Source organism: Arvicola amphibius, chromosome 10 (genome assembly GCF_903992535.2).
Source record: "Arvicola amphibius chromosome 10, mArvAmp1.2, whole genome shotgun sequence".
Taxonomy (NCBI): Eukaryota; Metazoa; Chordata; class Mammalia; order Rodentia; family Cricetidae; genus Arvicola; species Arvicola amphibius.
The window spans coordinates 78,966,559-78,978,998 of record NC_052056.1 but is presented as its reverse complement, the minus strand read 5'-3'; the positions used below and the strand labels follow the sequence as shown (position 1 = coordinate 78,978,998).

Sequence of the window (12,440 nt, the reverse complement as noted above, 5' to 3'; positions counted from 1 at the left end):
TAAATTCCTTTGTTACAGAATTTTATAATTTCCCACTGTCTGTGACCTAGGTTTTCTTTTTCATAACAAACTCTTCAGGAGGGAAACCATTTTATGTTTTGTTGAAACCTGTTTTGTCTGTCTGTTTTGAATTAAAGAGTTGAAGAAAAATCCCTTTCTAGTGAACAATCCTTGAGCAGCATTTGATAGCATGGCTTGGGGGATATGGCTCACAGCCCACCATGCATAAGGTTTTGAGAAATACTCTGCATTGCCTATAATCCCATAACTTGGGAGGTGGAGGCAGGAGGATTATAAATTCAGTTCATCTTCAGTTACCTACAGAGTTTGGAGCCAGCTAGGCTACATGAGACCTTATCTAAAAATTTGCCTTAATTAATTTGTCTAGGGCCTAGTTAAATGCTGGGGAAGAGTTTTTTTTTGACCCACCTATATGTTCCAAAACAAAACTTCTCCATCTGGGACCTGGGTTTGAATCCCAGCACCCAAATGATGACTCACAATCATCTTTAACTCTAGTTCCAGGGGGTCTGATGTCTCATCTGGCTGCCTTATGCACCAGACATGTGTGTGGTACACAGACATAAGTGTAGACAAAACACCTAGACATCTAAAATTAAAATAATAATAAAAAATTTAAAGTTCTTCATCTGTTCCCTGGGTCTACCTACAGACTTCCCCTGTTCCCTGAGTTGTACCCTCTGGAGGACACCACAGAAATGTGGGTGCTCCTCTCAGCAGGACACCTCAAGCATTTTCTTCAGTGTCATCTTGGACAAACTTACTTTGTAGGTAATATTCTACCCATGAAAAAGTGTGTCTCTGCGAGGTAAACAGTTGCCCAGAGGGTGGACAGGGTACAATATTTAAGAAACATGAGTTAATTAAAATCCCATCCATCAGAATTTACTTTCGTTGATAGGAAGCCAAACAATTTGCCTGGCAATTAAATTAGAATTATTCTAACAGTCTAGATGCAGCTTCATTAACCACTTCTGTGCTCCCATGATGCATTCTGGCACTCTGAACACACATACTGCCTTGCTTGCTGCTCGACTCTCTTCAGACATTAAATGATGGCTGAACTGCAGCTATCACACACACTGTCAAGCCTGGTACCATAGCTTGACACAGGAGGGACATGATGTTCACATCTTCCTCTGGGTGATGAAGACTAGAATCTTCATCAACTGCTGCCAAACCAAAGAGACTGCCAGCTTTTATAATTTTCAGAAACCTTCTAGCTCAGCCTCCCAGAACCTAGGAATAATCTCTGCAGGCACCATTGCAGGGTGGAAAAGAATGTACGCATCTTTCCTGTCCATGTGGGAGCAGAGTGAGGATGCTCAGAGAGATGCTGCCAGCAGGCAGTGCCAGGGATGCGAGGTGGAAACTGAGGTACCTGCCTGTGGTGGCAAAATGCTCATCTCCTTCCTGAAGTAGACAGGCTTGCACCTCCATATGTATCCTGATGTTCAGCAGTCCTGAACAGTATCTCCCACTGTCTGAAATAGCACCGCCCACGGTGGGGAAAATCAGACTTTCACTGAATGAGCTCCCTTCATGTCACATGTAAACGTTATTCAGACATATAAATGGGGGCCAGGGATGGCTCAGTAGGTAGTGCTTGTCTATCAGGCCCTGGTTCAATCCTCAGGGCTGTATAAACATGGTGTGTGGACATTGTGATCCCAGCATTGAGTAGGTAGAGGCAGGAAGAGCAGGGGCTCACAGAATCCTTGACTGTATTCTATGTAGTCAAGGCCAGTATGGGCCACACAGCCCTCTATCTCAGCAAAGGGAACAAGGAAGGGAGGAAGAGGAGGCTTATCAATGTGGTTTATTAATTGACTTAATGGGCCTCTACTTACAGGTAGGATTTTTTAGCTCTAACCAGAGGCAGCCATGGTTTAGATGTGACACTAAGTAAATCCAGTGTACAGAGGAACAGCTCTGTAATACCAGCAATTGGGAAGCTGATGCAGGAAGACTGCTGTGAAGTCAAGGCCTCAAAGCAAACAAGTGAAAGATGTGCATGTGTATGCACGCACGCACACACACACACACACACACACACACCACAAACACCGAAAGTGAGCCATCAGAATTCAAACAATACATCTGAACAATGTTGGCATGGTGATGAATTTTCTTAAAAGATTCATTTTATTTTTAATTATGTATATATGCTTGTATCTCTGAATATATGTGCATGTGTGAGTGCAGTACCCACAGAGGCCAGAAGAGGGCAGAACTTCTCCTGGAGCTGGAGATAGGTGGCTGTGAGCTGGATGCAGAGATGCTGGGAACTGAACTCAGGTCCCCTTTAAGAGCAAGTACACACTCTTAACTGCCACCTTGTGGTCCTGAGAATTCCTAGTTAACCTCTCTTGTTTTCTCTTTCTCTCTTGCTTGGCATGCCTGCAGTGACAAGGAACAGTAAGTATTTCATTCCATTTTCATTTTTCTACAAGTTGAATTTTGATGCTTTCTCTGATCAGTGTGATAAGCTGGTAAAGAAAGGAATGAGCCAAGTTTACACACACAGACCCCCCCCACAAACCATACACACCTCCCCACACCCACCCATACACACACCCCCATCCCCCACCCCTACCCCCCACCCCCACACAGATACACACACGCAGACGCACACATGCACACGCACATGCACACCCCCACTCCCACCCACCCACCCCCCTCCATACCCCCAAACCCCCACATCCCCCCATACCCACACACACCCCCACACACATACACACCCACGCACACACACCCCCACACACACTGTGTATATTTCCAGGAAGGAAATATGAAATTTCAAAAGGAAATTCTGTCTTGGTAGAAAGATGGAATGTGTTCCTGAGGTGAGCTCCCAGTTGAGATTCTGGGTAGTGTTTGGGACTTTGGGCAACAGTCCTGTCTGTGTCTGCCCCTGCAGAGTTTTGCTAGGACCATAACACCAGTTGGTGCTATTCTGAATTAAAGTTTTAGCGACTGGGGCAGTGCTGGCAGGCTGTCTAGGCCATGCCTCCCGCCTGCCTCTTTCTGGAGGTCACCCTGACTGCCGTGAGCTGCGCCATCAGCGCCCAGTGTCTGGCTTTGCTTACTGCATTTGTGATTTGAATTAGATTCATGTACTAACTATGCGTGACAAATTGGATGTCGGACCCAACAAAGGAGCTGCCAGGCAGCTCCATCTCAGTGACAAACACATTCAGACACTATAGGATGTCACTGTCACCCTAGAATGATGGAACACTAAGACCTATCATCACTGTGGCCTTATGTATCAAGGTCTCCACCATTTCTGGGTCTCCAGACTATCCTGTCTGTAAAATGGGTTTGACAATTTGCCCTTCCATATCAGTGGGTAGAGGAGCCTTCACATGTAAACTGTGAGGCACTAGCAATCAAATGGAGGTGTGAATCACCACCTTGTCTTCTCATTGGCAGTTGTGGTGGGAAGAGAACAGGCTTGAATGTTGGGTTTGATCCAAATAATCTTACCCTCAGTCCTCCAGGGAACGGCTGGACCCTGATAACATCTACCCATGTGACCTTCTTCTCTGAGTCTCACTTTCCCCATATACCCTATGGGAGAATTTGGGCTCTTAGTGATCTCTGCGGTTGGCCTATGGGACCATGGTCAGGCAAACTTTGCTTTTTATAAAACTACGGATGGTTGTGTTATTCAGATGTGTCAGGGACTGGGACTGAGTTGCTGTCAGATTAATGATGGATGAGATGTCTTAAAGGGACAGATGCTGTATGTCGCCTCTCCCATGTGGAATCTAGACTGACGTGTGTGTGCATGTGTGCCATGAAGTGGAAAGGGAACCATAAGAGGGAGGAAGAATATTCTGGGATGGGCAGGGGAGGAAGGAAGGGTGGTGGAGGACACATGACATGAGAGCAGAAGGGAGGACTATCTGGGAGGAGAGAGAGGGTAGCAGGAGGGAGGAGGGGTGAGGAGGGGAGCGGGGAAAGAGGGTAAAGAGATTGAGTGTAATTACATGTGTGCATGAAAACTCCATAGTAAAACCCACTGCTTTGTACGCTAACTTTATATTTATTTATTGCATGTCTCTGCACCATGTGCATGTAGGACCATGTGGAGGTCAGAGGAGGGCACTGGCTCCCCTGAAACTAGAGTTATGGGTGGTTGTGAGTCGCCATGTGGTGCTGGAAACTGAACCTTGGTCCTCTGCAAGAACAGCCAGTGATCTTCACTGCTGAGTCGCTTCCCAGCCCCTCAAACAATTAAAAACAAAAACAAAACTATAAATAGGACATCGCAGGGCCATGACCACAGGGTCTCAAAGCTCATACAGGCTTCCAGGTGCTGAGGGCTGAGAGAGAGTTTGCTTCCCTTCCCTCCCTCCTACTCTCCCTCCTTTCCTCTTTTCTTTTCCTCTCTCATCCGATTCCTTCCCTTTTTTCCTTCCTTTATTAAAAAATATTGCCAGGAGTGGTGACATGCCTTTAATCAGCAGAGGTAGGTGAATCTCTGTGAGTTCAGGGCCAGCCTGGTCTACAGAGTGAGTTCCAGGACAGCCAGGGATACACAGAGAAACCCTGTCTCAAGAAAAAAAAATGACCAAGTGCCTACTGTATACCGACTGCCTTTCTAAGCACCAGAGACACATGCATAGCCCAAGTATGAGTGACATCTAGCGGGGTCTACACCAAGCAACTTGTAATTGACAAACCCACTCTCTCATGTAAGGAAAATATAGTTGTGGGACCCTGAAGAATATTAGGTAGCCCAGACTTGGGGACTATGATGGGAGAGTTTTCCAGAGAAGGAGTGGTGTAAAGTCAGGCCAGATAAGGGCTGGGCACCCTGTCAGAGAGACATTGATCCATGTAGTAACTGTCTTCAGGCAGTATCTTCATGTGTGAGTGCAGAATTTCAGAGTGGCTTGCATTTGAGGGCAGTGGCAACCCCATTGTCCCTCTGTATCTCCTTTGGTGTCACCAGGATGAAATCTGTGCAGAGGGTCCTTGCAGACCATGGATGAAAATGTCTGTCAGCACAGCCTTCATGGTTCCTTCATTAACATCTCCCCACTGAGCTGCAAAGATGCCCTCCTGATACCTGCACTGTGGGCATCCCCAGGAATGGAGAGTGGGACAAAGGGACACAAAAGGGTTCACTTCTGCTGCTGTGGAGAAAGCTTCAGAGCCCGGGACCCCAATAGCACTTCCATCATGCCATTCCTCTGGGGAGCAGGCACGTAGTAACAGAGACATTTGGCAGGCAGGTGACGATTGCGTTGTGAAACAATGCAGGCGGGTGGTGGGAAGGGGTGAGGTGTCCTCTGTGTGTTTCAGGGACTTCCAGGAGGGTCACTCATCTTCTGTTGTCTGGAGTCTTCTGATGCAGGCTTTGGTGGCATTTCCACTTTCTTTAGGTGCAGGGACAGATGTCGCAGGGGCTGTTTCTGTGAGTTCCTGGCCATGCTGTCTCTAGCCTACATCAGTTCCTCCCTCCCAAGGGTTAGACATCCAGGAAATGAACATTCAGTAGTGGTATCTTTCTGCTTCCATTAGCAGTGGAATTTTCTTTGGATAATATTTTATTCAGAAGCTAAATACTACCGAGTGATGGGAATATAGCTGGGTAAAGACCTTCCGTGAATGAGTGAACTTTTATACAGCTGCGATTTTAAATGATGCTACCCTGTGAAGTGAGTGGAGGTGAGCGGCAGTTCCCCTTCTCTCTCTTGGCTGTCATATGTATTGGCTAGTGTTTGCTGTGTGACAAACCTTACTCAGTGATCCCTATTTACAGATACCCCAGCTATCTAACTTGTAAATAAACCCACAGAAAGAAACACCCTATCCTCAAGTTATTGATCTCAGGCTGGGTTACCTGGGAACCTGCTTTCTCAGAGGACTGAGCCAGCAGATGTGGGGTGGGCCATCCAGGCACACGATCCTCGGTGTAGCTTGTCCTGTGGCTAACCCTGGCCCCAGCACTGGCTTTTAGCAGGATCCTTGATACAGTGCTTGTCTGACATCACAAGGCCCTAGGTTTGAGCCCCAGCAGTGGGCATGTTGGCCCATACTGTAACCTCAGCACTCAGGAGGTAGAGGCAGGAGGACCAAGAGTTCAAGGCCATCCTCAGCTACATAAAAGGTTCAAGACCAGCTGGGATGCCTGAGACTCTGTCAAAAAAGTTAACAACAACAGAACAAAAACCCAACACCAAGATCTTGGTTTTAGACCCTGTCTTAATAACAGTGGCTTCTGTCCTAGTTAGGGTGTCTGCTGTCGTGAAGAGACACCATGACCATGGCAGCTCTTAGAAAGGAAAGTATTAACTGAGGTGGTGGCTTACACTTTCAGTGGTTTTATTCCATTATCATCCTGGTGGGAGCATGGTGGTGTGCAGGTGCAGGCAGACATGCTGCCGGAGAAGAAGCTGCTGCATGTTAATATGCGGGCAACAGGAAGTAGACAGAGACACCGGGTGGTATCTTGAGCATATAGAAGACCCCAAAGCCCAGCTCAATAGTGTTAGGCTTCCTCCACCTAGACCACACCCACTCCAACAAGGCCAAACCTCCTAATAGTGCCACTTCCTATGAGATTTTGGGGTCCAATTACATTCAAACTACCATAGCATCCTATATTCAAAGACCTCACTGTCTTGTCCCAAGGCCCCCATGTCCACAAGGCTTCACAACCCAGGGGGCTCCTTCTGTTCCCAGAGAGTAAAAGATTTTGGTTGAAAACCCATCTCATTTCCATCTGTTTGCTTTGGGAATGAAAGCATGTAATCCACAGGAGGCATGTGGGTTCCCACGGAGACCCATGAGGACATTTTCAAACACCAGCTGAGCTGTGCCAACTGCACATTCTAGATTGCAGATAGGAGGAGGATTCAGAGGGAGCGGCAGCTTCCAGTCACCCTTCTGCTCTCTACAGTCTACAGAGGGAGGCAGTCTTCCTATCAGGGACCTTGGGGACATATCCACTCTGCCCATTTGCATTTCTGAAGTCACACTTGTACAGCAACTTAAGCTTCTGGTGTGCACAGAGCTCAGCACGCTGTAAGATGATGGGTAGGGGGAGGTGCTGGCTACGGTGCCTGGGACCACACTGACCCATAGAACATGTCCTTAGGGTCTGTGCTGGGGCAGGAGGTCTGGAATGTTCCCTGAGTTCAGAATGGAATTGCTATCTATATAAAGGCAGGGATGAAGTGGAGGGGACCATGGTGGTTGATATTGTTGGTCAAATTGACAACAGGATCTAGAGTCATTCTGAAAATCCGCTGAGACTAGGTCAACTGAGCTGGGAAGCCCTACCCCAAATGTGGTCAGTTCCATCCCACGGGTGGGGTGTCCCGCACTGAGTACAAAGGGAACCATGAGTTGAGCACCAGGTTCATCTCTCTGTGCTTCCTGTGATGTCATGTGACCGGCTGCCTCACACTCCTGCCACCCGCCGTGCCTTTCCTGGCATGAGGGGCCATACCTGCACATCGCGAGGTAAAATGAGCCCTTACGCTACTTCTCTTCAACTATTAGAGCAATGAGAAAAGCGACTAAAATCAGGACCTGAGGAGCAAGCAAGGAAGAGAGGTGGAGTGGAGAAAAGGAAGATTGGGGCAGGTGGAGGAGACCACCATCCCCACAGTAAATCACAGGCCTGGGGGCCTGACTGGGCTCTGTGGGAAAGGTCAGGCGCCATCATGCCCCTCCCAAATAGGGAGAGGAGAACTCAGGCTGGCCTCTATTCCCTCACTCCCCCAGCTCACCTCGGAGGTCTTGGCATAGCCTAAAGGGGCTTGAAGTTTTCTTAATTTAGGAGTCCTTCCTCCAGAGGTGGGAAACAAGTCCAACTTTTGCAAAAATTCCTAAGGAATTTGACCAATACCAGGACACACCCCAGAGCCTCAAAGGGGGCTAGGTGAACATGGACTCTGAACTCCCAGTGTCCAAAGGATCTTAGGAGTCTTTCACCATCAGGGACAGTGCCCTAAGGTGCCTAGACTGAGGAGGAGGGGCATACCTTGCTTCCACCCTCCTGTGGACCACTAGTAGAACACTTTAACAGCCCTCTGTTCACAGGAGCCTGGATTCTAGTCAAGGTGACTGTGTGCCCCTGTCTCAGATATTCATCTGAGTGCCAGGGCACAATAGTGATTAGGTCCCTGAAGCTCAGTGGTGGGGGGAGGATGGGAATTAACAGCTACCAAGAGCATCCTTTAAGGATGACTTCAGCTGGAGAGAGATGTTGTAGAGAATTTGAACTTTGTGTGCTGGTGGAGGAGTGAAGGGCTCCTGGTGTGGCAGGGAGGGGTGGGCCAAGGCAAATGTCCTGAGGCAGAAACCAGGTTTGGGGGATCAAGTTGAGTAAAGATGCCAGTGTGGCTGGGACTCGGTGGTTGCAGAGCAGAGGGTACAGGGGAAGGTCAGCAGTGGGGTAGGGAAAACAGATTGAAGGGACTTGCCAAAGTGGGAAAGAACAATGAGCTTTTATTATGGAGGTAAAATCCACAAACATTAACATCACGCATCTTAAAGAGCTGAACTGGGCAACATCTGGTATGTTGACAATGTGGGTAACTGTTACTGCTATCTGGTTCTGGGCTTCCCTGTTAGTGAGGCGCTCTTCTAGGGTCCTCTTGAGGCACTTGCTCTGTGTTTCCATCAGGGGAGTGGGGTGGGGCACAGACTTGAGAGGACAGGCAACGCTCTCCATGAACACAGCACGAAGTGCTCCTAGCAGGCCCTCCTGCACACCAGGAAAGGGGAACCAGGGCAGGGTGCTGTGAGGACCGAAGCCATTGACCTGGTCATGGTCTGTTATCTCTGTGTTTGCTTTTTAAAGGAGGTAGAATGAGGCTGGGTGCATAGCTCAGCTGATATAGTGCTTGTCCAGCATGGGTAAAGCCCTGGGTTTGAGTCCCAGTGCCACACAAATTACAGGTAGTAGTGCACACCATAATCCCAGCACTTGGGAGATGGAGGCAGGAGAATTGGAAGTTCAAAGTTGGCCTTTGATATATAGCTAGTTCAAGGCCAACCTCGGCTACATAAGACCAGTCTCAAAAGGGGTGAGGCAGGGGAGAATGCACAGAGCCTTTAATGTTCCCAAATGTTACCCGAGCCTTTAATGGTTGAAAACTTGGTTATTCGTCCTTATAAAGATATGCTTACAACCCTATTTAAAGAGAACTGTTCCCCCCACCGGTATAACAGCACATAGCAGCCACCCCCATGGAAGGTAGAGGGAGGAGGACCAGGGGTTCAAGGTCATCCTCAGCTATAGAGGAAGCTCCAGGACAGTTTGGGCTCCATGTTATAAATAAATAAACAAACATGTATTCAAACAAAACATCTTTGGGTCAGGCCATCCGTGGGGTCCACCTGGCCTGACTCTATGTTCTCTACACTGTATGTTGTGTGTGTGGGTGGGGGGGGAGGTCTAGTTTAGGCTCTTTCTGAAAATGTCTTGCTTTCTAACTTTTCTTCATGCATGTGATCTGGAATACTTCCTAAAATAAATGCATCAGAGTGGGATGAAGGAATGATGCATGTTGCATTGTTCAGACAGGCAAGCCGAGGCTCAGAGGCACCATTCTGCCCAGGGTCCCTAGGCCAGTGAGGCTTCCTACAGAAGCCTCAGCCCTGATTTCTAGATCCCTGGGTCTCTGTCCTGACCCATCTCATGCCTTCCCCTCAGTCTTTTCCAGCCCACCTCACATCTTTCCCTTGACCTCACAGGCTACAAGCAGGATGGTCCGTCCATCCCGGAGCGAAGACTGACAGGCAGAGGAACCAGGAAGAGCTGACAGATGAGGAGAAGGAGATCATCAACAGGGTGATTATTCGGGCGGAGAAGATGGAAGCGATGGAACAGGAGCGCATTGGGTGAGGCTGCCTTCACCTCCCCCCAGGCTGCATGATGACACTGGGGCGGGAGCACTTGACCACTTGAGTCACAATCCTTACTGCATGAGGTAGCAATCTAATCCAGAAGATGAGGAGGAGGGAGAGAGGACAGAATGGTCTGGGGTCAGTGTTCATGGAAGCAGCGAAGTCTGGGGACAGGGTAGAGGGAGGTTGACCGCAGAGGCTGTGTTGTGGGTGTGAACACTGGCTGTCTTAGCTGATGAGGGCTTCATAGAGAGTTCTGGAAGCATTGACTGTCTCACTGAGGGTGGAGTTAGTGGAGATGGTGAACAGAAGATACTGCATTTGACATTATAGGCAAGGGCTCAGAGGTGGGGCAGGGGGCAGGAGAAGTGTCTGGTACCCTACAATGTAGCCCAGTAACCATGAATGACAATGACCTGAGAATTTCAAGACAGCTGGCAGAGAAGTGCTGAGTATTCCCAATGATGAGATGGACATACCAAGGACGCCCATCTGGTCACGACAGCTTATATATATGTAGTAAAGCACCACTGTGCATCCCATAAATATGTTAAAGGGAATATACAAGAACACACTTCAGAGTAAGCTATAGAGTCACACTGGCAATCTATGGCAGTGTAACTGGTAATATATGGAAGGCAGGCATTGTGTGGAGAAGGCAGCTGGGGTGGACCCAGTGTGGACACACGGATTCTGGGCTTGGAGAACCCGGAGTCCATGGTGGAACTGGAACACTTGGATTTATCTCCCTGAGCCCCATCTGCTGATGGGAGGAAGGGCATAATGACACCACCGGATTCTAAAGAGGATAGAGTGAGTGATGGGCGTGCCCCAGTTGTGACTGTGTTTAATGGATGGGAGGAAAGAGGGCAAAGCGGGTCTCAGAGAGCAGGGCTAATGACTTGTGGACGGGAGGGAGGTGGGGCTTGCAGGAAGCAAACGTGGAAGAGAACAGAGCGAGTGCATGCTGAAGGGCAGCTGGGAGCCGTGTGGCTGGGAAAATGTCAGAGCTCATCAGGGTCAGGGTGACTAAGGAAAGGGGAGACTCTAGGCATGGCACAGAGGGACCCACAGAACAGTCTCCAGTGGGAACTAGGAAGCGCCTGAGAAGCTACCCTGCCTCTTGCCTCCAGGAAATCCCTTACTGTCCCAACGTAAAGTGAAACAGATGCATCGTGCTTTTGTGCGTTTGCATGCGCGCGCATGCCGATTCCTGGTGTCTTTTTCAGCATATTCTACCTTTCATTGAGAAGGACTCCTACCTACAGTGTATCCATTCAGCTAAACTGGGTGGTCAATGGTCCAGGGACCCCCCATTTCCCTCACCTCTACGTGCTGGCACTTACCACCATGCCTGACTTACATGGCTGCTGGGGATCACAGCAGGCTCGTTACCACTGAGCTATCTTCCAGCCCTGCAGATGTGTGTGGTACCATTCCACAGGCTGGCATCCTGGGCTATTGCATAAGGAAAAGCTGAGCATCAACAATTCTTCGCATCTTGCAGAGAACCTGACCCAGCTACACTTTTATCTGTGCCTTCCTTGTCCTCAGCTTTAAGGGCACTCCCTCCCGCCTCTAGCACAGGGTCAGTGAGTCCTGTCTTTCTTCTGTAGCCTGACATTGACTTGATGCTGTGAGGCAGAGCATCATTGTTGAGAGCTCCCCAGATCAAGGAGACCTATGTTCAGATCCTGACTCTGCTGTTTATTTTCTCTGTGATCTTATGCTAGTCTCTTTGCTCCTGTGCCTCAGTTTCCTCATGTGCAAAATGGAGATGACACTCCTTGGGAATAACTGTGCCAAGGATGTTGGTGAAGTACACATGCAGTAAACAGCAGCTATCCGAGGGCCGATTTAGTTTTTACTGCAAGAGGCTTTTTGTTTTGTTTTGGTGCTTGCTGATGCTTTTGGTCTGCACCTGTGCTGGGTTGCCCCAGTTTGGCAAGCTCTGGAGTCCCAGCATTCCCTGGCTTCCCCGGAAGGAGACTTGAGAGGCTTCCAGGGATCCTGGGCCAAATCTGGGCTGGCAGAGTGTACCTCAGCTGAGCTGGTGTATTTTCTCCCTGGCTTCCCGGAGTTGGGAGGGCAGCCCCGGAAGCCCAGCAATCCGTGTCTCCTCCATTGCAGCCAGAGGCAAGCCTGATGCTATTTGTGTCTTCGAAGCTCCACACCATGCCTTCATTCCGGTTCCTCCTACACCTCCCGGAAGAGAATCAAATGAAAGCCGGGTGGGAATGAGGCTGAGGTGGGGTTCTGCTCTCCGGGGCAACCACTGTGAAACCTAAGGCTCTGAGTGAGCAAAGGTTCTGCCTCCATTTCCCCAGTTGACTCTCAGGTGCCTTCCTGCTCACTCAGCTGCGACAGTGATTGTGTATGGTGAGGACTTCACCCTTCATTGTTGACTGTGTCTCTGAGGAAGGGGACTCTTTTTAACTGGGTTAGGATTTCAGGTGCTCCTGTCCCCATCTGAGTCCTGTTGCTGAGTTTTCTTTTCCGTTACCCTAGTGAAGCCATTTGGGACAGTATGAGGTCACTTTGAA

At 49.0% G+C, this 12,440-nt stretch overlaps 1 protein-coding gene across 1 annotated transcript in view; it reads left to right on the top strand.

The window, feature by feature from the left end:
* Positions 1–1,302: 1,302 nt before the first annotated feature.
* Positions 1,303–12,440, top strand: part of Rph3a (rabphilin 3A) — a 46,271-nt gene continuing 35,133 nt past the window's right edge. The window contains exons 1-3 of the mRNA XM_042055834.1: positions 1,303–1,439; positions 6,874–7,062; positions 9,745–9,891. Of these exons, the coding sequence (XP_041911768.1) occupies positions 1,303–1,439; positions 6,874–7,062; positions 9,745–9,891 (473 nt within the window). The remainder of the gene's footprint in view (positions 1,440–6,873; positions 7,063–9,744; positions 9,892–12,440) is intronic.